This window comes from Lithobates pipiens, unplaced genomic scaffold (genome assembly GCF_037356315.1).
Source record: "Lithobates pipiens isolate NorthernLeopardFrog02 unplaced genomic scaffold, aLitPip1_a1.2 Scaffold_22, whole genome shotgun sequence".
Classification (NCBI taxonomy): Eukaryota; Metazoa; Chordata; class Amphibia; order Anura; family Ranidae; genus Lithobates; species Lithobates pipiens.
In genome coordinates this window covers 39,809,895-39,834,087 of record NW_027507784.1, presented here as the reverse complement: position 1 = coordinate 39,834,087, position 24,193 = coordinate 39,809,895, and the positions used below count along the sequence as shown (strand labels likewise).

Below are 24,193 nucleotides of genomic sequence, written 5' to 3'. Positions count from 1 at the left end.
TTATGAAGAAGAAAAGAATGCTATATTAAAAAATCACAAAATTAGCAGCATGACGAATATGCTAGCTTCAATACGAACACTAGTTTTACAAGACAGAACGCTTCCGCCCTGTAAATCCTTTCTGGGCATGCGCCATTCTTAGTCCGTCGGACTAGCATACTGACGACCGTATTGTCCGCTGAAACCAAAGTATGACGGGAAGATTGGTGTGCAAACCGGCCTTCTTAGTACTCCGGACTTCACGCTGAAAAAGTCCACTGAAGCCCACACACGAGCGGACTGTCCGTTAAAATGCGTTTCGGCAGACTAAGTACGCCGGACAATCTGATCGTGTGTAAGCGGCAAAAGCCATCTAGAATGCTCTACCACTGAGCTATACCCCCTTGATGTCTTAGGTAGCTAATTCAACTGTTTTTCAATATAACCCTATGAGAGCATTTATTCTGTCATTTACACCTGAACAACAAATCAGAAACCCTCTGGCGGGACTTTAAAAGGCAATGACTCCAAAAAATTGTATGGTAAGTATATACATTTAATGATGCAAATTCTAAAAACATAAGTACATGAAAAATTGATATCATAGATATACAGGTTCAATGATATATTCACATGAAATCATAGAAAACCACTTATTTTACATCACTGTTGTACGAATGTACAGAGTGAAACTCGACGCATTTCAAGATTAAACGTCCTCTTCATCAGGAGCAAGTGTGGCTTAAACTCAAACCTACCTGAAGGGCTGCTTTGACTTGGACCTGGGATCTCTTGATCGCAATTCTAATGCTCTAATTCTACGTTATACCCCTTAGGTAAATCTGATTTTGAGGTTGAGCATTATGTTTGATCCTTTGTCTCCTTTAACAATATTCATGGAGGAATTTAAAAAAATGTCAGCAGCAAAAGGTTTACTTCAAGCGCGTGGTAATTAACCACTTCAATACCGGACATTTTCACCCCCTTCCTGCCCAGACCAATTTTCAGCTTTCAAAGCTGTCACACAATGATAATTACTCAGTCATGCAACTCTGTACCCCAACAAAATTTTTATCATTTTTGGAGATATTTAATTAAAAAAAAGACCAAATTTGATGGAAATAATCTTTGGAAGCTATGATGTACAGATGTCAGTGGTAAATATAAAATTTATAGATGTAACTAGCTTTTGGAACCATTATACTCTATTCGCTCGTCTTAATATACTCTTTTAAATATTACACATTTGACATGTCAAATCGGCCCAATGTGAACCTAGGCTCAATACAGGACACCTTTTGGGCCCAAGAACTGTCCCTCTCTCACACAATGTTTAACTGATGTCATCAGTAAATATGACAATGATCAGTAGCCTTCAGAGTCCCATTTGTCCCAGACTATATCTAGACCTGTGGCCATCATCTTCATGGAGAATGAAAAGACTGACCGCCAGCTTGAATCGTCCACTGAAATACTAGACTGACACTGGGGGAGGTTTCTTCTAGGTCAACCCAAAATACTTTTTGATCTTATTGTTAATCAAGGTGAAAAGATTCAAGTTGAAAAGAGTCTTTTCACCTTGATTAACAATAAGATTAAAAAGTATTTTGGGTTGACCTAGCAGAAACCTCCCCCAGTGTCAGACTAGTATTTCAGTGGACGATACAAGCTGGCGGTCAGTCTTTTCATTCTCCAGGAAGATGATGGCCACAGGTCTAGATATAGTCACATCGGGCCTTCTAATTACTGGCAATAACCACACATTAGTGTTTCCCAGGTAAACAAGCCCCCATTTCCATGAATACCTCCTTAAGTCTAATTACCATCAATAAATACTTTTTCTATGGTCCTTTATCATTTTTAAAGCAGAAGTAAACCCATCCATTAAAGTTTCATTTACTTCCATTGGTTGTTCTCTCAACCAAACTGTCAAACCGTCCACTGTTTTATGTCATAACTGATCACATGTGCAGAATCATGGCAGTTGTAGATTAAACAGAGGCAAAGATGGCAGCTCCCTTGGCTGAAAATGATAGGGGGGTTTACTTCCACTTTAAGGATGTAAACAATGTACCCTTTGAAATGTTCAATTAGATTAACAGGCCATTCCTCACATAACTAGGTAGACTTGCATAAGATTAACATATCAAAGGTCATCAGCTGTCCTTTTGATATGTTAATGTTTGAGTTGGCTTGGACAACTCAACCATTATCAACTGAATTCTTGCCTGGTCAATATTGTACTGTATATATATATATATATATATATATATATATATATATATATGTATGTATAAAATATCCTACATAAATCAGCCAACATATTACGAAATTAATGATAACCATTCAATATGTACAACTGTCGTGTGATCGGTCACATGGCACCGGTAGCAGCCAAGTACAATGATCTGTCATTCACTGTGTGTAGTGGACCGCCCTAGTGCGAGGAGCGATCCTAGAAGGATGTCATACGATGTCCACCGAGGATGTGAGACCCTCACACTCAGCTGTCATTTGTTAATAGGCCCGGCGGTAAGCAAATAAACATACATGAAGGGTCAACCTGGGCATGGACCAGAGAACTGCAGTTGAATGTTCTACCACTAAACTGTGCTCCCTGAGTTTTTTGTAAAATATCAAACATGTCATACTTACCTCCTCTGTGCAAGGGTTCTGCACAGAGTGGCCCCGATCCTCCTCTTCTGGGGTGCCTGGATGGTGCTCCTGGTTCCTCTTCCTCATTGGGTGCCCCCCCGGACAGCCGCATTCCATGGGGGCACTCGTGCGGGTGTGCGCTCCAGGTCCGTTGACACAGACAGCAGGACTCGGCCCCGCTCCCCGGCTCCCGTGCCACTGGATTTGATTGACAGTCTATCAATCTATCCGAGACAGCAGCTGGGGCTGCTGGACTCCTCCTACAACCCTTTAATCTGGCTTTACAGCATTGTCCACCTACATCCTTCCTGAGATAATTCATAGCTGTTATTTACACCTGAACTTTTCCCAGGATGTGTTCACTCCAAAGCAGGGGTCTCTAAACTTTTCAGTTCAACGACCACATTGTATATTTCACTGCAAAAAAAGGTGACGGCTAAGGCCTAGCTCCTTTGCAGCAAATGTAACTCAAAATCAAGCCTACTTGAAGGAGCACTTGGATCAGGTTCAGCTCTTTTGCAGCACACAGGACTCAAACTCGTGAGGGGGCATCCAGATCTGAAGCAAGGACCTCTCAATCTGCAGTCAGATACCACAGAGGTATGCCACTTTCACTGCCTTGGTTTGAAGGTGCTTTTTATCACCTACTTAGACCCCTTTTACGCGGAGAGGCCAACTGGGTTCGCCTAACAGTCTTTCTGTTGACATCCGCCAACATCCGATCTTGTCCGCTAAAAACAGATGGATGGCGGATCAGATGACAAACGGATAGGTGGTCTGTTTTTATCCAACAGCCCATAGAGGACAGCGGCTCTGTATCAGTGGAGTGGACACAGATTTGTCATCCACCTGCTCAGCTGGAACAAGAAGACCTGGAGAAAGAAGGGCAAGTGTGGCTCAAACTCAAACCTACCTGAAGGACTGCTTTGACTTAGACCTCAAGGGGGGTAGTCAGTTCCTTTGAAGAAAGTACAAACCAAAGATTCTCAAGGGGGCACCTGGATTTGAACCAGGGACCTCTCGATCTGCAGTCAAATGCTCTACCACTGAGCTATACCCCCCTTGATGTCTTATTTAACTAATGCAACTGTTTTTCAGTATAACTCTATGAGAGTGGGTCCACCTGCATCCTATCTGAGATCATTATTCTGCCAATTATACCTGAACAACAAAGCAGAAACCCTCTAGAGCAGTGTTTCTCAATTCCAGTCCTCATGGCCCACTAACAGGTCATGTTTTCAGGCTTTCCATTATTTTGCACAGGTGATTTGATCAGTTTCACTGCCTTAGTAATTACCCCAGCTGTTTCATCTGAGGGAAATCCTGAAAACATGACCTGTTAGTGGGCCATGAGGACTGGAATTGAGAAACACTGCTCTAGAGGGACTTTAAAAGGCAATGACTCCAAAAAATTGTATGTATAGACAGTAAGTATAAAAATGTATATAAATTTAATGATGCAAATTCTAAAAACATGAGTACATGAAAAATGTATATCACAGATATACAGATTCAATGATATATTCACATAAAATCATAGAAAACCACTTATTTTACATCACCTTTGTACGAATATACAGCGCGAAACTCTACGCGTTTCAAGATTAAATGTCATTCCTCTTCATCAGGAGAAAGTGTGGCGCAAACTCAAACCTACCTGAAGGGCTGCTTTGACTGAGACCTGGGATCTCTTGATCTCAATTTGAATGCTCTAATTCTAAGTTATACTCCTTAGGTCAGGGGTCTCAAACTGGCGGCCCTCCAGCTGATGCAAAACTACAAGTCCCATGAGGCATTGCAAAGCTGACAGTTACAAGCATGACTCCCACAGGCAGAGGCATGATGGGAATTGTAGTTTTGCAACAGCTGGAGGGCCACCAGTTTCAGACCCCTGCCTTAGGTAAATCTGATTTTGAGGTTGAACATTATGTTTTATCCTTTGTCTCCTTTAACAATATTGATGGAGGAATTTAATAAAATGGCAGCAGCAAAAGGTTTACTTCAAGCACGTGGTAATTAACCACTTCAATACTGGACATTTTAACCCCCTTCCTGCCCAGGCCAATTTTCAGCTTTCAGAGCTGTCACACTTTGAATGATAATTACTCAGTCATGCAACACCAACCCCAACACATTTTTTTTATCATTTTTGGAGATAAATAGAGCTTTCTTTTGGTGGTATTAATTTTTAAAAAAAGACCAAACTTGATGGGCATAATCTTTGGAAGCTATGATGTACAGATGTCAGTGGTAAATATAAAATTTATAGACGTAACTTCCGTTTGGAACCATTATACTCTATTGGCTCGTCTTAATATACTCTTTTAAATATTACACATTTGACATGTCAAATTGCATGCCAAATCGGCCCAATGTGAACCTAGGCTCAATACAGGACACCTTTTGGGCCCAAGAACTGTCCCTCTCTCACACAATGTTTAACTGATGCCATCAGTAAATATGACAATGATCAGTAGCCTTCAGAGTCCCATTTGTCCCAGACTATATCTAGACCTGTGGCCATCATCTTCATGGAGAATGAAAAGACTGACCACCAGCTTGAATCGTCCACTGAAATACTAGTCTGACACTGGGGGGGGGATTCTGCTAGGTCAACCCAAAATACTTTTTGATCTTATTGTTAATCAAGGTGAAAAGACTCAAGGTGAAAAGAGTCTTTTCACCTTGATTAACAATAAGATCAAAAAGTATTTTGGGTTGACCTAGCAGAAACCTCCCCCAGTGTCAGACTAGTATTTCAGTGGACGATTCAAGCTGGTGGTCAGTCTTTTCATTCTCCATGAAGATGATGGCCACAGGTCTAGATATAGTCACATCGGGCCTTGTAATTACTGGCAATAACCTCACATTAGTGTTTCCCAGGTAAAAAAGCCCCCATTTCTATGAATACCCCCTCAAGTCTAATTACCATCAATAAATACTTCTTTTATGGTCCTTTATCATTTTTAAAGCAGAAGTAAACCCATCCATAAAAGTATAATTTACTTCCATTGATTGTTCTCTCAACCAAACTGCCAAACCGTCCACTGTCTGGTGTCATAACTGATCACATGTGCAGAATCATGGCAGTTGTAGATTAAACAGAGGCAAAGATGGCAGCTTCCTTGGCTGAAAATGATAGGGGGGTTTACTTCCACTTTAAGTATGTAAACAATGTACCCTTTGAAATGTTCAATTAGATTAACAGGCCATTCCTCACATAACTAGGTAGACTTGCATAAGATTAACATATCAAAGGTCATCAGCTGTCCTTTTGATATGTTAATGTTTGAGTTGGCTTGGACACCTCAACCATTATCAACTGAATTCTTGCCTGGTCAATATTGTACTGTATATATATGTATATATATATATATATATATATATATATATATATATATATATATATATATATATATATATATATAAATATATATATATATATATATATAAAATATCCTACATAAATCAGTCAACATATTACAAAATTAATGATAACCATTCAATATGTACAACTGTCGTGTGATTGGTCACATGGCACCGGTAGCAGCCAAGTACAATGATCTGTCATTCACTGTGTGTAGTGGACCGCCCTAGTGCGAGAAGTGATCCCGGAAGGATGTCATACGATGTCCCCCGAGGATGTGAGACCCTCACACTCAGCTGTCATTTGTTAATAGGCCCGGCGGGAAGCAGATAAACCTACATGAAGGGTCAACTTGGACATGGACCAGAGAACTGCAGTTGAATGTTCTACCACTAAAATGCGCTCCCTGAGTTTTTACTGTTATTGAGGTTTTTTTTTCTTTACAGCTATATATTTTCATATAAACTTCATGAAGTTGAAGAAAGTGCAAACCAAAGATTGTCAAGGGGGCACCCGGATTTGAACCAGGGACCTCTTGATCTGCAGTCGAATGCTCTACCACTGAGCTATACCCCCCTTGATGTATGAGTTATCTAATGCAACTGTTTTTCAGTATAACCCTATGAGAGTGGGTCCACCTGCATTCCATCTGAGATAATTTATTCTGTCATTTACACCTAAACAACAAAGCAGAAATCCTCTGGCGGGACAAGGCAATGACTCCAATTTTTTTTTAATGTATAGACAATAAGTATAACAATTAATATAAATTTAATGATACAAATTCTAAACAAGTACACAATGGGGTTTATTTACTAAAGCCGGAACGTGCAAAATCAGGCTCACTTCTGCATAGAAACCAATGAGCTTCCAGGTTTTATTAACAAAGCTTAATTGAACAAGCTGGGGTTAGAAGCTCATTGGTTTCTATGCAGAAGTGAGCCTGATTTTGCAATTTCCAGCTTTAGTAAATAAACCCCATTGTGTACTTAAAAGTGGGGTATGCCTGTACATGAAAAATGTATATAACAGATATACAGGTTCAATGATATATTCACATGAAATCATAGAAAACCACTTATTTTACATCACTCTTGTACAAATATACAGAGGGAAACTCTACGCGTTTCAAGATTAAACGTCATTCCTCTTCATCAGGAGAAAGTAGCATAAAGGTTTATGATATCTACAAATCAAAATCTATAACGAGTACAAAATAGATATACAGACAATTCCTTGACTGAACAAACAGGCACCTAATTACAGTTTTGTAACCATGTCTACTGACCAGAGATATGGAGGCAGATATCTTGAATATAGAAAAGAGGTTGAAGATTAATGGCAACCTGCAAAGGTAAAAATTTGGGTGCGCTGACCCCAACGGTGACCCAGATGGTGGGGACAGGAAAGACCAGAGAACGATGGGGATCAAAAGGGGGAGCCATAGAAGAAGGGACAAAGCCTGACCCACAGTCCAAACGCCTGTGGCAGGTGTATAAAGCCCAAGTCTGGATGATCCTATAGAAAGCATGAAAAAGGTAAAAAAAACTACACTCAATCATTGTAGAGAAAAAAATATGCCCATGAAAATCAGAGCATATCGATTTTATCGAATAAAATAACGTATATAGTGCATATATAAAAATATATTCATAGCTTAACCTACCTCACTCAAAAGTGGTTAATATGCTGGACTGAAGGGGTTCACAGTGGGGAAGGAGTGGATCAGGACACCCAATTGTGTGGTCCCCACACTGGTAGATAGTATAATGGTGGGTCTAATGATCTATAATTAAAGAATATATACATATATAAGATATTTGATGCCTACAGCCCAAATAAAATTGTGTTCACACTAATATAAATAGATTGTAGATGTATAAGAGATATGCTTACTTATAGCTTGCTGTCACAAAAGTGCAGCATCCAATAGGACGAACACACATAAAGGGGAGTCACCCCAAAGCGAGAGATCAATATGTGAGCCTTAAAGTAGGTACATCAATCTAAATAAATAAAAAAAAATGAATTATATATATAATAGGTATAAGTATATAGACTATAATAGCTACAAAGGAAGAGCGCAAAGCTCATCCCACAAGTGATATAAAAGTATCAGGGACATACACCTACCTAGATTGCCAAACAGCAAAGAGATCCCCACTGAGTCGGCCACAGCCTGAACTGGTGTATCCAGGACTAATACCCCACTAAAGGGCATTATATACCCCAATAAGGGGGAAGGAGTTAGAGAGGTAGGAAGGAGGATGGGTTTGAGGGTGAGTAGATGGAACACCCTCAGTACTGGACCAAGAAAGGTTGGCATGTGTTACCCTCAGATGTTTCCCACAGTCGGATTGGAGGGAGGGGGCGGGCATCCCCCCTGAGCGGAGGGCATGCAAAATTGCCACCAGATAGCAAGTGTTTGCTTGCAGAAGACCCAGTATAGGACACCGGGACCACGAGGTGGCAGATCCACGCCCACACGGGATATCCTTATTCGAACGGGCTTTCCTAAAAGTAAATGCTGGAGTGGAGGTGACAAAAGCACCGGCAATAGGGTCCATAGTGAGCATGTGCCAGTATTTGTTCACAATCTTTTTGATCTCTTGATGCTCGTTTAAAGGCCTTTTTTAGGCATCCGTGGAAATATCCATATGCCAAGTGTCTAGTTTTTAAGGCATTTGTCTCTTTCTTAAAAATAGTATCGTCCGTAAAGTTCCGCCTGATCCTCAGGTACTGACTGTAGGGTATTTAAACAACAAGGAGTCTATGGTGGAAGCTGTCGGCACACAAAATGCAGTTGCCAGCCTTAGGCTTGCAAAAAAAGGCTACTGGTTAAGAGGCCATCTGATGGAGTCTCCGTCATATTTCATGGTGAAATGCAGAGTGAAGACGTTGTCGTTGATGGACTGTAGAAAGGAATGGAGTAGCTCGGAAGAGCCATTCCAAACCAGAAAAATGTCGTCTATGTATCTGTACCAGAATAACATGCAGTCATGAAATGCACCCATGCTCTCGGACATATTGATCGTATGTTCCCACTCCCCCAGGTACAGATTGGCATAGGATGGGGCACAGAAAGTCCCCATCGCTACACCCTGTACCTGGAGGAAGTGGGAGCCATTGAAAGAAGATAAAATAATTGTGTTGTAATTGTGTCCGAGAGCATGGGTGCATTCACAGATTATTCTTTATATAAACTTTATGATGCGCTTTCTAGCGTAGGACATTCAGTTCCTCTGAAAAAAGTGCAAACCAAAAGTTCTCAAGGGGGCACCCGGATTTGAACCAGGGACCTCTCGATCTGCAGTCGAATGCTCTACCACTGAGCTATACCCCCCTTGACGTCTATGCTCCCTAATGCAATTGTTTTTCAGTATAACCCTATGGGAGCAGGCCCCTCTGCATCACATCTGAGATCATTTATTTTGTCATTTACACCTGGACCATTTCCAGGCTGGGCAAGGTAGCAAAGCCATGTACAGCCATCTAGAAAACAAGAAAGATGTCCTCCTACAAACTAGGGGAGGTATTTGACACAGGTCAGTTGCGAGCAATAAAGAGATGACGTTTCATCAGAAGAATAGCAGGTCTCTTTTATTACAGGTATGTAATTCTTTAAAAGTGACCCTGTAATAGGGTCACTTTCACGCATGGACAAATAAAATATGTATTTTACGCCACCTTGTGGATCATGTCAGACACTGCACTCCCTATATGTCATTTCAGGCCATAGCGTGAACCCTTCCTCCTAGAACGTGATTTGTGGCTAGAGATTGTCACATTGCGATGAGCCAAAATCTGCAGAATGAGCAAAATATAAACCCCACTTCCCAGAGCTCAGCAGATACATGGGTTAATCAGTTCTCAGGAGTTAATATATATTGCTGTACTGTGGGAATTAGGGAATTCACTGCAGAATATCCCAAGCCAATTGCTTTACTATTGTTTGTATAATGTAGGATTCATTCTAGTCCAGGGTTGTCGCATGGGTCATCAAATTAATAAAGGAGCTTAAACATAATTACATAATGTTTATAAAAGTGTTCCTATAAACTTTATGGTAGAAGAGATGAACAGTTAAAAAAGCGATTATTATTATTGCATCCACTGATACCAATGCTGGGGGTTGTTATCGCATCCACTTTCACCCATACTCTGGGTTATTATTGCATCCACTTACACTAATGCTGGGGGTTATTATTGTATTCACTTACACCAATGCTGGGGGTTTTTATTATATCCACTTATACCAATGCTGGGAGTTATTATTGTATCCACTTACACCAACTCTGGGGGTTATTATTGCATCCACTTACACCAATGCTGGGAGTTGTTATTGTATCCACTTACACCAAAGCTGGGGGTTATTATTGCATCCACTTACACCAATGTTGGAGTTATTTTTGAATCCACTTACACCAATGCTGGGAGTTATTATTGCATCCACTTACACCAATGCTGGGGGTTATTATTGGATCCACTTACACCAATGCTGGGGGGTTATTATTGCATCCACTTACACCAATGCTGGGGGTTATTATTGCATCCACTTACACCAATGCTGGGATTTATTATTGTATCCACTTACACTGATGCTGGGGCTTATTATTGCATTCACTTACTCCAATCCTGGGGGTTATTATTGCATCCACTGACACCAATGCTCGGAGTTAATTCTTACATCCACTTACATTAATGCTGGGGGTTATTATTGGATCCACTTACACCAATGCTGTTTTTTTTTTATTACATCCACTGACACAAATGCTGGGGTTATTTTTGCATCCACTTACACCAATGCTGGGGGTTAACATTGCATCCACTTACACTAATGCTGGGGGTTAACATTGCATCCATTTACACCAATGCTGGGGGTTATTATTACATCCACTTACACCAATGCTGGGGGTGATTATTGTATCCAATTACACTAATGTTGGGGGTTATTATTGTATCCACTTACACCAATGCTGGGGGTTATTATTGTATTCACTGACACCAATACTAAGCGTTATTATTACATCCACTGACACCAATGCTGGGAGTTATTTTTGCATCCACTTACACCAATGCTGGGGGTTATTATTACATCCACTTACACCAATGCTGGGGGTTAATATTGTATCCACTTACACCAATGCTGAGGGTTAATATTGTATCCACTTACACCAATGCTGGGATTTATTATTGTATCCACTTACACTGATGCTGGGGCTTATTATTGCATTCACTTACTCCAATCCTGGGGGTTATTATTGCATCCACTGACACCAATGCTCGGAGTTAATTCTTACATCCACTTACATTAATGCTGGGGGTTATTATTGGATCCACTTACACCAATGCTGTTTTTTTTTTATTACATCCACTGACACAAATGCTGGGGTTATTTTTGCATCCACTTACACCAATGCTGGGGGTTAACATTGCATCCACTTACACTAATGCTGGGGGTTAACATTGCATCCATTTACACCAATGCTGGGGGTTATTATTACATCCACTTACACCAATGCTGGGGGTGATTATTGTATCCAATTACACTAATGCTGGGGGTTATTATTGTATCCACTTACACCAATGCTGGGGGTTATTATTGTATTCACTGACACCAATACTAAGCGTTATTATTACATCCACTGACACCAATGCTGGGAGTTATTTTTGCATCCACTTACACCAATGCTGGGGGTTATTATTACATCCACTTACACCAATGCTGGCGGTTAATATTGTATCCACTTACACCAATGCTGAGGGTTAATATTGTATCCACTTACACCAATGCTGGGAGTTATTATTACATCCACTTACACCAATGCTGGGGGTGATTATTGTATCCAATTACACTTACACTAATGCTGGGGGTTATTATTGTATCCACTTACACCAATGCTGGGGGTTATTATTGTATTCACTGACACCAATACTAAGCGTTATTATTACATCCACTGATACCAATGCTGGGAGTTATTTTTGCATCCACTTACAACAATGCTGGGGTTTACTATTACATCGTCTTACACCAATGCTGGGGGTTATTATTACATACACTTAAAGAGGAGGGCCGGTTATACAAAAAAAAAAAAAAAAAAAAAGTCAGCAGCTGCAAACACTGCAGCTGCTGACTTAATCAACACACTCACCTGTCCAGGGTGCCCGCGATGTCGGCCGCCCGAGGCCGACCCGTCCCTCGGCTCTCGGGTCCCGGTGCTGCCATTCCTTGTAAGGGAAACAGGCAGTGGAGTCTTACGCATGCGCGAGTCCCGCAGCGCTTTCTGAATGGGACGCGCTGTGTTCTGGAACACACAGTTCCCAGAACACAGCGCGACTCATTACCCAGAAGACGCCGCGACGAAGACAGAAGACAGAAGATCTCCGCGGAGGAGGAAGAGGAAGATTAGGAGAAAGTGCCTAGCAACAGGCATTTCTGGTAAGTAAAAAAAAAAATTTTTTTCATTTTTTTTTTTATATTTTTTTGTAATTTTTAATATTTTTTTTGTTTTCAGGGTGGCCCTCCACTTTAAACCAATTCTGGAGGTTAATATCACATCCACTTACACCAATGCTGGGTGTTATTATTACAATCACTTACACCAAAGCTTGGGGTTATTATTACATCACAAAGATGGGAATTCTGACTGTGATCCCCCTAATTACTGCCACTGACACCAACGATGGGACTTATTTTACTCTCACTTTCTCTTCAGTGTGCGTTGCAGTATTATGCAAAGCATGCAGGATTGACATTTTAAGGTGGTGAGGTGTGTTACCTTCCTTTCAGTTTCAAAGAGCTGCTTAACTTTAATGTAATGCACCTTAACACATAAAAACACATTGCTTTTGTGTGACCCTATTGAAGTGTCTTGAAGGCCATACTTGACTCCCTCTATTAATTTTAAGTTGACCACCACTGGTTTTGGAGGTTTAGCATGTCAAGTGTATCTTAACTCTGCAGGCCGCACTATTTAAATCCTAAAACATTAAAACAATGCTTGATCAGGTTTGTATGTATTGGGTATTCAGAGCTGTGAGAAAAACACATACAGCATCCCCCAAGCTCTTCCTCTCCCGTGTATGCTGGTCCAAATGCAGTGAAACCAGGCCCGGATTGGGGCAAAAAATAGGTCAAGGCCTGGGCATTCTAAGCTGAGCAGGCCAATTTAAAAAACAAAAACCAAATTACAAATAATGACAACCCCTTTCTCGATGTATTTTAGTTATTTTTAGCCTGCTTCAGTCACTGTAATTTGCATATATTTATGTCAGACGATATCTGTTCAGCAGTTTTTCAAATCCATTTTTTTTGGAAAAAATACACTTTAATGGTTTTTAGTGCACAAAGACACAATAATATAATATCCAATTGGTAAATTATAAAAGATGATGTTACGCTGAGTAAATAGATACCAAACATGACACACTTTAAAACTGAGTCCGCCCATGGAACAAAGCCAAATTACGTTACTTAAAAACGCCCATGGGCATTGCTTTTAAAGTTTTTACAAGTTACCAGTTTAGAGTTACACAGGAGGTCTGGTGCTAGAATGATTGCTCTCACTCTGATGTTTGCGGAGATACCTCACATGTGTGCGATCGCCATTTACATATGCATGCGGGACCCACATGTGCATTTAATAACTAGGAAGTAGGTTTATTACTTATGCCTACCTGTATATATGTGGGTGGCACATTATCTTTAAAGCTGTATATAAAAGTATTTAATATTTCTTTGTCATATATGATCTACTAGCATGGGGGAACTTTAAACTCTTTTTTTTTTTCAATTTTTTTTTTTATTTAAAACACACAGAGGCCGGCGGCGGGTGAGCAGGGCTAGTCCAAGCAGCTGCCTATAGAGTCAGAGTCCGGACACAAAATGACAAGCGACCTGGTGGCCCCGGCCCACTGGGCATATGTCCGGTGTGCCCTATGGTCAGTCCGGGCCTCAGTGAAACCATTCCATGTGTCAAGGCTTGCTGAGATTTGTAGTTCCATTGCCTCTATGGAGCTTCAACGTTGCCTAAGCCTTTCTCAGCAGCTATCCCACAACTGTGTACAAATCCTGTGAAATTTGTAGAAAATTATAGTTTGGAGAAGTGAATGATTTTGGGCACGTTGCAGATGTTGGATTGTTTCTCTGCTGGCCTGGGTTAACCTGTCACGGTTGGGAGGTCACCCACCTATTTACACAGCCACCAGCTGGTGTCTTCCCGTGCCCTTCTGCCCTGGGAGTTTCCAGCGGCCATTGGCCGCCGGACGCCCCCTCCTTCCTACTCCTGTCTGTCACATTGTCAGGTGTAGGACAGGACCTGCTCTCACCATGTGGACTCTTGGCCGGTCTCTGCATCTCAGGTCTTCCCTTGTCCCCCTTCCATCGTGGACTCTGTCATTGACCTGTATAGGAAGGTCTTGTCACAAAGCGTCAGCTCAAGGGGCCAACTCCACGTTGAATTTTTCAGATGGAAGGGTCTTCAGTCTGAAGAGCCCCTGGGAGGTGATGAGGGGGCTTCTTATATTTCGGATGTGCTCCTTCCCCAGCCTGGTGAAGAATTCTGAGAAGGTAGGTCACTTTTGGTGGAAGCACTACAGACACCATGAAGAAATGAAGCTCCTATATCACTGCAGGAACTTTTCATTTAAATCTGCAAAATTCATTGTGTTTAGCTACTCTATACAGAGAAAAGGCAACAAGCCAAGCAAGTTTGTAAGGAGGCTTCAATACAGAACTCTCAGCGCTATAGATACAAAGTTTATTAATTGAAAAAAAGGCAAAACAAATAATATATGGCTTATAGCCAAAAAATGGTTAAAACCTTCACCTGGTGTCACCAGATGCTGATTTCAGACTTTCAACATCGAGTCTAACACCCATCACCCCCTCCCGTATGTGTGGAGAGTGTTTGTGTCTACGTAAGTGAGCCCGGACTCATATTTTAACAATATTAGTGAAGGTTTAATGCCACGTACACACGATCTGAATTTTGGTCGGAAAAAGCTCTGATGGTTTTCCCTGATGAAATTCAGACGGGATTTCGCTCAAGCTGTCTTGCATACACACGGTCACAACAAATTCCAACCGCCAAGAACGCGGTGACGTACAACACTTACGACGGGACTAAAAAAAGGAAGTTCAATACCCAGTAGCCAATAGCTTCCATCTCCTAGTTCAGTGATGGTGAACTTTGGCACCCCAGATGTTTTGGAACTACATTTCCCATGATACTCCACTATACTTCAGAGTGCATGAGCATCATGGGAAATGTAGATCCAAAACATCTGGGGTGCCAAAGTTCGCCATCACTGTCCTAGTTGAATCTGAGCATGCACGAGTTTTTGCATGTTGGAATTGCATACACGCGATCAGAATTTCCGATAGAAAGTTTTTCCGCCTGAAAAATTGAGAACATGCTCTCCAATTTTTGCTGGTGGGAATTCGGCCAGATAAATTCCGATGGAGCATACACACAGTTGCATTTTCCGATGAAAAGCTCTCATTGGTCTTTTGCTGGCTGAAATTCCGATCGGGTGTACGCGGCATAACAGTTTTTTGGCTATTAGCCATATGTTATTTGTTTTGCCTTTTTAAAATGAATATACTTTGTATCTATACCGCTGAGAGTTTCATATTGAAGCTTCTTTACAAACCTGCTTGGCTTGTTTCCTTTTCTCTGTATACTTTCCATGGCTTTGAGAACCTCAACCTATTATTAATTTGAGTTGGTAACATTTAAATTATCAGTGTTGTTATTTCCCCTATTTTATCACTAATGTGTGAACTGTTTAGCTATGCTGCCAGACATTTTAGGCTAGAAAGGGCTCATTAGCCTCATCAGGATTTAGTGGATTGCAGGTCTGCTATGAATGATGTACAGTATAATAGCCCTTCTCAACCATTTTAACATGGAAGAACCCTTGAAATACCTTTCTGGTCTCACAGAAACCCTGCTAATAATGACCATATCTACAGCTCACTGTACGTTAGAGTGATGGTCAGTGGGAAGAATTCTCCTTACATGGGGGGGGGGGGGGGGGGGGGGGTCATTGGGAGGAACGCTCCTTACATTGTTGGTCAGTGTGAGGAATAATCTTGACATTGGTTGGCAGTGAGAAGAATGCTCCTTCTATTTATGGTCAGTGGGAAGAATGCTTTTTACATTGGTGATCAGTGGGAAGAATGCCCCTTACATTGGTGGTCAGTGGGAAGAATGCCCCTTACATTGGTGGTCAGTGGGAGGAATGTCTCTTACATTGGTGGTCAGTGGGAAGAATGCCCCTTACATTGGTGGTCAGTGGGAGGAATGTCTCTTACATTGGTAGCCAGAAGGAAGAATGTTCCTTACATTGGTGATCAGTAGGAAGAATGCTTCTTACATTGGTGATCACTGGGAAGAATGCTCCTTACATTGGTGGTCAGTGTAAAGAATGATCCTCATGTTCTTTCCCTGAAAGTGGGAAAAATGTCCCTTACATTGGTGGTCAGTGTAAAGAATGATCCTCATGTTCTTTCCCTGAAAGTGGGAAAAATGTCCCTTACATTGGTGGTCAGTAGGAAGAATGCTCCTTACATTGGTGATCAGTGCACAGAATGAGGAGAGTAAGAAAAATCCCAAGAAATTCTTTAAGTACATGAATAGTAAGAAAGGTAGGACAGCCCATACTGGTCCCATAAATATGATGAAGGGATTCTCGTTACTAAGGATGGAGAGATGGCGAAGGTATTGAATTTATTCTTCTCCTCAGTCGCCACGAGGGAATCGGGGGGCTTCAGTAACCAAACCTGCAATGTTTATCATCATGACACGTCACAGGAACTGGAAGCACCTCCATGGTTAACAGAGGACAGAATTAGAAATAAACTTGAAAAACTTAACATTAATAAATCACCAGAACCAGGTGGCTTGCACCCGAGGGTCCTTAAGGAACTCAATCAAGTAATTGCCAGACCATTGTTCCAATTTTTTCTACTGACTGGAATGGTACCAGCTGATTGGAGAAAAGCCCTGGGAGTTTCCAGCTGCAATTGCCCGCCGGACACCCCCTCCTTTCTACTCCTGTCTGTCACATCCTTAGGTGTAGGACAGGACCTGCTCTCGCCATGTGGACTCTTGGCCGGTCTCTGCATCTCAGGTCTTCCCTGGTCCCCCTTCCATCGTGGACTCTGTCATTGACCTGTATAGGAAGGTCTGTTCACAAAACGTCAGCTCAAGGGACCAACTCCGCACTGAATTTTTCAGATGGAAGGGTCTTCAGTCTGAAGAGGCTCTGGGAGGTGATGAGGGGGCTTCTTATATTTCGGATGTGCTCCTTCCCCAGCCTGGTGAAGAATTCTGAGAAGGTAGGTCACTTTTGGTGGAAGCACTACAGACACCATGAAGAAATGAAGCTCCTATATCACTGCGGAAACTTTCATTTAAATCTGCAAAATTCATTGTGTTTAGCTACGCTATACAGAGAAAAGGCAACAAGCCAAGCAGGTTTGTAAAGAGACTTCAATACGGAACGTCTAACACCCATCCCCCCCCCCCACCCCCCATGTGTGAAGAGTGTTTGTGTCTATGCAAGTGAGCCCAGGTTGCTTTATCTCATTCTTCTTTTTTGTGACAACTTTGTCATGATATTTTAACAATATTAGTGAAGGTTTAATGCCGCATACACACGATCGGAATTTTGGTCGGAAAAAGCTCTGATGGTTTTCCCGACGGGATTTGGCTCAAGCTGTCTTGCATACACATGGTCACACCAAATTCCAACCATCAAGACCGCGTTTGGAATTTCGTGTGACCGTGTGTATGCAAGACAGCTCGGTTCCTTTTTCTAGTCAGGACAGGAAGCACCTCCATGGTTAGCAGAGGACAAAATTAGAAATAAACTTGAAAAACTTAACATTAATAAATCCCCAGGATCGGATGGCTTGCACCCGAGGGTCCTTAACCACTTTCAGACCGGACCATTTTGCTGGTCAATGACCAGAGGTCTTTTTACAATTTGGCACTGCGCTGCTTTAACTGGTAATTGCGCGGTCATGCAATGTTGTACCCAAACAAAATTTGCGTCCTTTTCTTCCCACAAATAGAGCTTTCTTTTGATGGTATTTGATTGCCTCTGCGATTTTTATTTTTTGCGATATAAACGTAAAAAGACCGCAAATTTTGAAAAAAAATGATATTTTCTACTTTTTGTTATTAGAAAAATCCAATAAACTCAATTTTAGTCATACATTTAGGCCAAAATGTATTCAGCCACATGTCTTTGGTAAAAAAAAAGTCAATAACTGTATATTTATTGGTTTGCGCAAAAGTTGTCACATCTACAAACTAAGGTACGTTTTCTGGAATTTACGCAGCTTTTAGTTTACGACTGCCTATCTCATTTCTTGAGGTGCTAAAGTGGCAGGGCAGTACAAAACCCCCCCAAATGACCCCATTTTAGAAAGTAGACACCCCAAGCTATTTGCTGAGAGGCATGTTGAGTCCATGGAATATTTTATATTTTGCCACAAGTTGCGGGAAAATTACAAACTTTTATTTTTATTTTTTCACAAAGTTGTCACTAAATTATATATTGCTCACACATGCTATGGGCATATGTGAAATGACACCCCAAAATAAATTCTGCTGCTTCTCCTGAGTACGGGGATACCACATGTGTGGGATTTTTTGGGAGCCTAGCCGCGTACGGGGCCCCGAAATCCAAGCACCGCCTTCAGGCTTTCTAGGGCGTAAATTTTTGACTTCACTCCTCACTACCTATTACAGTTTTGAAGGCCATAAAATGCCAAGATGGCACAAACCCCCCCCCCCCAATGACCCCATTTTGGAAAGTAGACACCCCTAAATTTAGGGGTACACTAGTGAGACTCACAGGTAAAAAAGCACCTAGGCTGTCAGCGACTGTATCAAAACGCTACAAGAAAAACTGTTAGCGATCGCAGGGATCAGGCCTGACTCTGCGAACGCTGCAGTTATGTGTGTTGTGTTTTGTAAGTGACAGTGATCGATCAATACTGCACTTGGGTGGGCTGGTCTGGGCTTGGCAGAGGGGCTAAACGCAGGTGCTAGCAGGTATCTGGGCTGATCCCGCTAACAATGCGTTTTGGGAAACCTAAACTGCTGGCGACGCTAATATAGATCTGATCAGATACTATATTACTAAGGGAGGTGTATGCTTTGTGCGTGGGTGTTAGCGGTACTGGCACTAACCTGACGCTGCCTGGGGCGACGCAGACCTTATCTGACCCTCAAACTTGTATCACCCGCCGGGTGATCAGGGGGTTAAACCTTTATTAGGTAATAAATGGCGGGTGCCCTGAAACTATAAAAAAATAACTAACCAACCAGCGTCACCTGTAACAGTTATATGGTGATCACTGGTGAAAGGGTTAACTAGGGGGCAATCAGGGGGCTTTATGCGGTAGTATATGGGGGTCCCTGGCGCTATAAAAAGCTGCGGCGAACCTAAATACCTACCTGCCTAACTAGCGTCACCTGTGACACTAATACAGCGATCAGAAAAATGATCGCTTATTAGGCTGGGTTCACACTGGAGCGATGCAGGAACGCCACGAATCCGCGGCGGGTTCCCGCATCGCATGCCTCCCGGCGGCAGTTCACACTGCCCTATGCGAACTGCTGGGAGTGTCAGTGAAATGTTAATGACACCCCCAGATCAGTTCGCATATCGCAGTGCGATCTGCAAACTCGGATCGCATGGTGTGAACACCCATGCGATCCGATTCTGCTGCGGACCAAAAAAAGGGTCCCGTGCGAATTTGCGGCGGGTGCGGCGGGTGCGACGCAAATTCAGCCATACTATCTGTATGGCTGAACTCGAATCGCACAGAGATCGGATGTGATTTGCACTGCAGTGCGGTGCGAATCACATCCGCTCTCATAAACCGCTGCAATGTGAACCCAGCCTTAGTGACACTGGCGACGGGGGGTGATCACGGGGTTAAACCTTTATTGGGGGGGTTAGGGGGGTACCTTAGAACTAAAGGGGGCTAACCCTAACTGCCCTAACAGTTATTACAGTCACAAATTACACCAATGCAAAAAAATTAAAAATAAATGCAATTGGTGTCACTGTGACTGGGGGGGGCAGGGGTAATTGGGGGGGTGATCGGGGGGTGAAGGGGGGGTGTGAGTGTGCCTGGCATGTTCTACTGTGTAGTGTCGTGTTGGTGCAACTCACCGATCCTCTCTCCTCGGTGCCGGAACGAAAAATACCGACACGGAGGAGAGATTACATCACTTCCTCTCCTGTGTTTACATTACAGGAGAGGAAGTGATGTCACGGAGCATTTCCATTCGTCGGGAGCGATCGCAAGGGGGTGGCCATGAATGAATGGCTGCCCCCTCATCTCGGATCGCTCCCGAACGAATACCGACCGCCGCAGGCACGGGGGGGGGGCCCGATCGGGCCCCCCACCTGCGGGAAGGCAGGGACGTATATATACGCCCATATGCCTGCCCGTGCCATTCTGTCGACGTATATCGTCGTGCGGCGGTCGGCAAGTGGTTAAGGAACTCAATCAAGTAATTGCCAGACCATTGTTCCAATTTTTTACGAACAGTCTACTGACTGGAATGGTACCAGCTGATTGGAGAAAAGCCAATGTAGTACCAATATTTAGAAAAGGGCCCAAAATACATCCCTGAGAATTACAGACCAGTTAGCCTAACATCAATAGTATGTAAACTCTTGGAGGGGATGATAAGGGACTATATACAAGATTTTAGTAATGAGAACCTTCTATGAGGAGGTGAGCTGCTATCTAGATAAAAGAAGGCCCGTAGACGTGGTGTATCTGGACTTTGCAAAAGCATTTTATACAGTTTTCCATAAACGTCTACTGTACAAAATAAGGTCCGTTGGCATGGACCATAGGGTGAGTACATGGATTGAAAACTGATTACAGGGGCAAGTTCAGAGGGTGGTGATAAATGGGAAGTACTCGGAATGGTCAGGGGTGGGTAGTGGGGTCCCCCAGGGTTCTGTGCTGAGGCTAATCCTATTTAATTTATACATAAACGACCTGGAGGATGGGGTAAACAGCTCAATCTCTGTATTTGTGGATCATACTAAGCTAAGCAGGGCAATAACTTCTCCGCAGGATGTGGAAACCTTGCAAGAAGATCAGAACAAATTAATGGGGTGGGCAACTACATGGCAAATGAGGTTTAATGTAAAAAAATTTAAAATAATACATTTGGGTGGCAAAAATATTAATGCAATCTATACACTGGGGGGAGAACCTCTGGGGGAATCTAGAATGGAAAAGGACCTGGGGGTCCTAGTAGATGATAGGCTCAGCAATGGCATGCAATGCTAAGCTGCTGCTAACAAAGCAAACAAAATATTGGCATTAAAAAGGGGATCAACTCCAAAGATAAAACGATAATTCTCCCGCTCTACAAGACTCTGGTCCGGCCGCACCTGGAGTATGCTGTCCAGTTCTGGGCACCAGTCCTCAGGAAGGATGTACTGGAAATGGAGCGACTACAAAGAAGGGCAACAAAGCTGATAAAGGGTCTGGCGGATATTAATTATGAGGAAAGGTTGTGAGCACTGAACTTATTCTCTCTGGAAAAGAGACGCTTGAGAGGGGATATGATTTCAATTTACAAATACCGTACTGGTGACCCCACAATAGGGATAAAACTTTTCTGCGAAAGGGAATTTAATAAGACACGCGGCCATTCACGAAAATCTGAAGAAAAGAGGCTTAACCTTAAACGTAGAGGGTTCTTTACTGTAAAAGCAGTAAGGATGTGGAATTCTCTTTCACAAGCAGTGGTCTCAGCAGGGAGCATCAATCATTAAAAAAAAACATCAGATAATTACCTGAACGACCACAACATACAGGGATATACAATGTAATACTGACAAAAAATCACATAGGTTGGACTTGATGGACTTGTGTCTTTTTTCATCCTCATCTACTATGTAACTATATTGGTGATCAGTGGGAAGAATGTCATTGCTATCAGTGATTACATATCTAAGAGGTAGAAATTGCAATGGGTCCCTAGAAACCTCTGGAGGTACCATAGATGAAAAAGTTTAATGTTAAAGCGGAGGTCCACCCTAAAATGGACCTCCGCTCATCGGAATCCCCCCCCCCCTCCGGCGCCACAATCGGCACCTTTCAGGGGGGAGGGGGGGTGCAGTTACCTGGATAATCCAGGTAACTGCACCCACTTCCGGGCTAGCTCTCTGCGGAAAGGGGCGTACGTTACGCCCCTTTCCGCAAGCGCCCGCCCCCTTCAGCAAGTGCCCCGCTGCCTGCTGGGAAACACACAGCTCCCAGAGGCAGCGGGGACCGTCCGGATTGCGCCGCGCGGCTCGCGCATGCGCAGTAGGGAACCGGGAAATGAAGCCGAAAGGCTCCATTTCCTGATTCCCATACCCAAGATGGCGGCGGCACGAGCGAGCGATCGGCTTTGGGTGCCGACATCGCGGGCGCGCTGGACAGGTAAGTGTCACTATTTAAAAGTCAGCAGCTGCAGTATTTGTAGCTGCTGGCTTTTAAAAAAAAAAAAAAAAACGCGGAGTCCCGGTGGACTCCCGCTTTAATAAACATATTTTACATGAAAAACTTTTGAATCGTTTATGTAATTTTCAAGGTTTTACTATTTGCTCTTCATATATATTATGCCGTAATGTAAGACTAAATGGTCATTTAAAAAGCTGTATGTTGGAAAGTGTACTGTATAACTGACCCATTTTACTATCTCTCCAGCTCATGGCAGTCTCCCGCAGGCTTATGGGTCGCCGTGTCTTCGAATGGGGTATGAGAGGCACCGTGTACGGACAGTTTGTTGCTGGGGAGACCCTTCCGGAAATTCAGGCGTGTATGGAAAGGTTGAAAAAATTAGGTATTCGGCCCATGTTGGCTGTGCCCATTGAGGAAGACCTGGGAGAGGGCAAAACTGGGTAAGCAGCAATTTTCAAGCTGATAGCCAAGTAGACAACCAAATACACTATTGAAAATGCAGATACAGTAACTGTTGTACCTGCCAAAATTTGGAATTCTTGTGATCAAGGCTCATTGGCCCCAACTCGGGACCAGGCCAATGTCATGGCAGAAAATCTGGTTGCCTTGGGCGCTTCAGCAGGACTTGTACAACCAAGGCCGCTAAAGTTATTCATAGTTCATGGTGGAAGGGGAACATTTGGTCCTTTTTGCCTTGGGTCCTTGTCCCAGCACTGGCCATACTACATTATATTATTATACAGGATTTATATTGGGCCATCTGTTTGTTCAGCACTTTACAACATGAGGGGAGACAGTACAGTTAAAATACAATTTAAAACAGAAGGAATCAGAGGTCTCTGCTCCTTAGAGCTTACAATCTAGGATCATTTGTAGTTCCCACTTTTCTTTACTGCAGTTTTTACATCTTGGTCATCACCCTGTCCTCAAGCTGTTATTGACAAATGTAAGAGAAGCAGCACACTCATAAGGTCAACATTCTACTCTTTCCCCTAAGTTATTTTGGATTGCTGCCTATGAGGGTCTATAGAATCCTAATATAAAGGCCAGACTGAAGTCAAACTTTTTTTTTCCAGTTTCAGAAAGAGTACACAAGTATTAGAAGCTCTGCCAAGTTTTTATTGCTGTCATTGGAGATATTTCCCCCTTACTTTCTGTCTTGGTGACCACACAGGAAGTGAGGGTAATCAGATCAATGGGGGAGGTTCTACCTATCCTCACTGTACTGAACACATGTATTTTGTTTAAGGCAATTGAGGATAGGTAGAACTTCAACTGTATAGAATGTAGGGATGCACCGATACCATTTTTTTTTTTTACAAGTACGAATACCAATAGTACTCGCCGATACCAATTACCGATACCTACCGCAACTGTTTTGTTTTCACTTCAGCTGTCAGCAATGGTACAAAGCATTGAAAAGTTATTTACAAATTAAATAAATGTTTTTTTTTTAAATGTTGCGCTTTTTCAATGTGAAATGTGTAAATATACAGTATGTCAATATATATGTGTAAAATATTCACTAACAAAGCAAACAAAAAAAAGTAATTGTTTATCGTTTATAAAATAGACGTGAAAAAAAAAAAAAAGCAGGAAAATAATTAAATGGAAGAGAATAGGGAGTTAATTAAGGCTGATTAGAGTAAATTAAGGGTTAATAAGGAGCTAAACAGAGGAACATCCCT

General features: G+C 42.4%; 1 protein-coding gene and 3 non-coding genes across 5 annotated transcripts in view; 1 reads left to right on the top strand and 3 right to left on the bottom strand.

Annotated features, from left to right (window-relative positions):
• Positions 1 to 3,623: 3,623 nt before the first annotated feature.
• Positions 3,624 to 3,695, bottom strand: TRNAC-GCA (transfer RNA cysteine (anticodon GCA)). The gene has a single exon. It is a non-coding gene; the product is annotated as a tRNA-Cys (tRNA).
• Positions 3,696 to 6,505: 2,810 nt separating this feature from the next.
• On the bottom strand, positions 6,506 to 6,577 carry TRNAC-GCA (transfer RNA cysteine (anticodon GCA)). The gene has a single exon. It is a non-coding gene; the product is annotated as a tRNA-Cys (tRNA).
• A 2,695-nt stretch (positions 6,578 to 9,272) lies between these two features.
• On the bottom strand, positions 9,273 to 9,344 carry TRNAC-GCA (transfer RNA cysteine (anticodon GCA)). The gene has a single exon. It is a non-coding gene; the product is annotated as a tRNA-Cys (tRNA).
• Positions 9,345 to 14,273: 4,929 nt separating this feature from the next.
• Positions 14,274 to 24,193, top strand: part of PRODH2 (proline dehydrogenase 2) — a 32,813-nt gene continuing 22,893 nt past the window's right edge. The window contains exons 1-2 of one of the 2 annotated variants that reach the window (XM_077447425.1): positions 14,274 to 14,570; positions 22,752 to 22,945. In XM_077447425.1, coding sequence (XP_077303551.1) covers positions 14,331 to 14,570; positions 22,752 to 22,945 — 434 coding nt within the window. In that variant the 5' untranslated portion in view covers positions 14,274 to 14,330. Of the gene's footprint in view, positions 14,571 to 17,091; positions 17,346 to 22,751; positions 22,946 to 24,193 lie in introns of those variants that run through there. The other variant, XM_077447424.1, reaches the window with a different exon arrangement.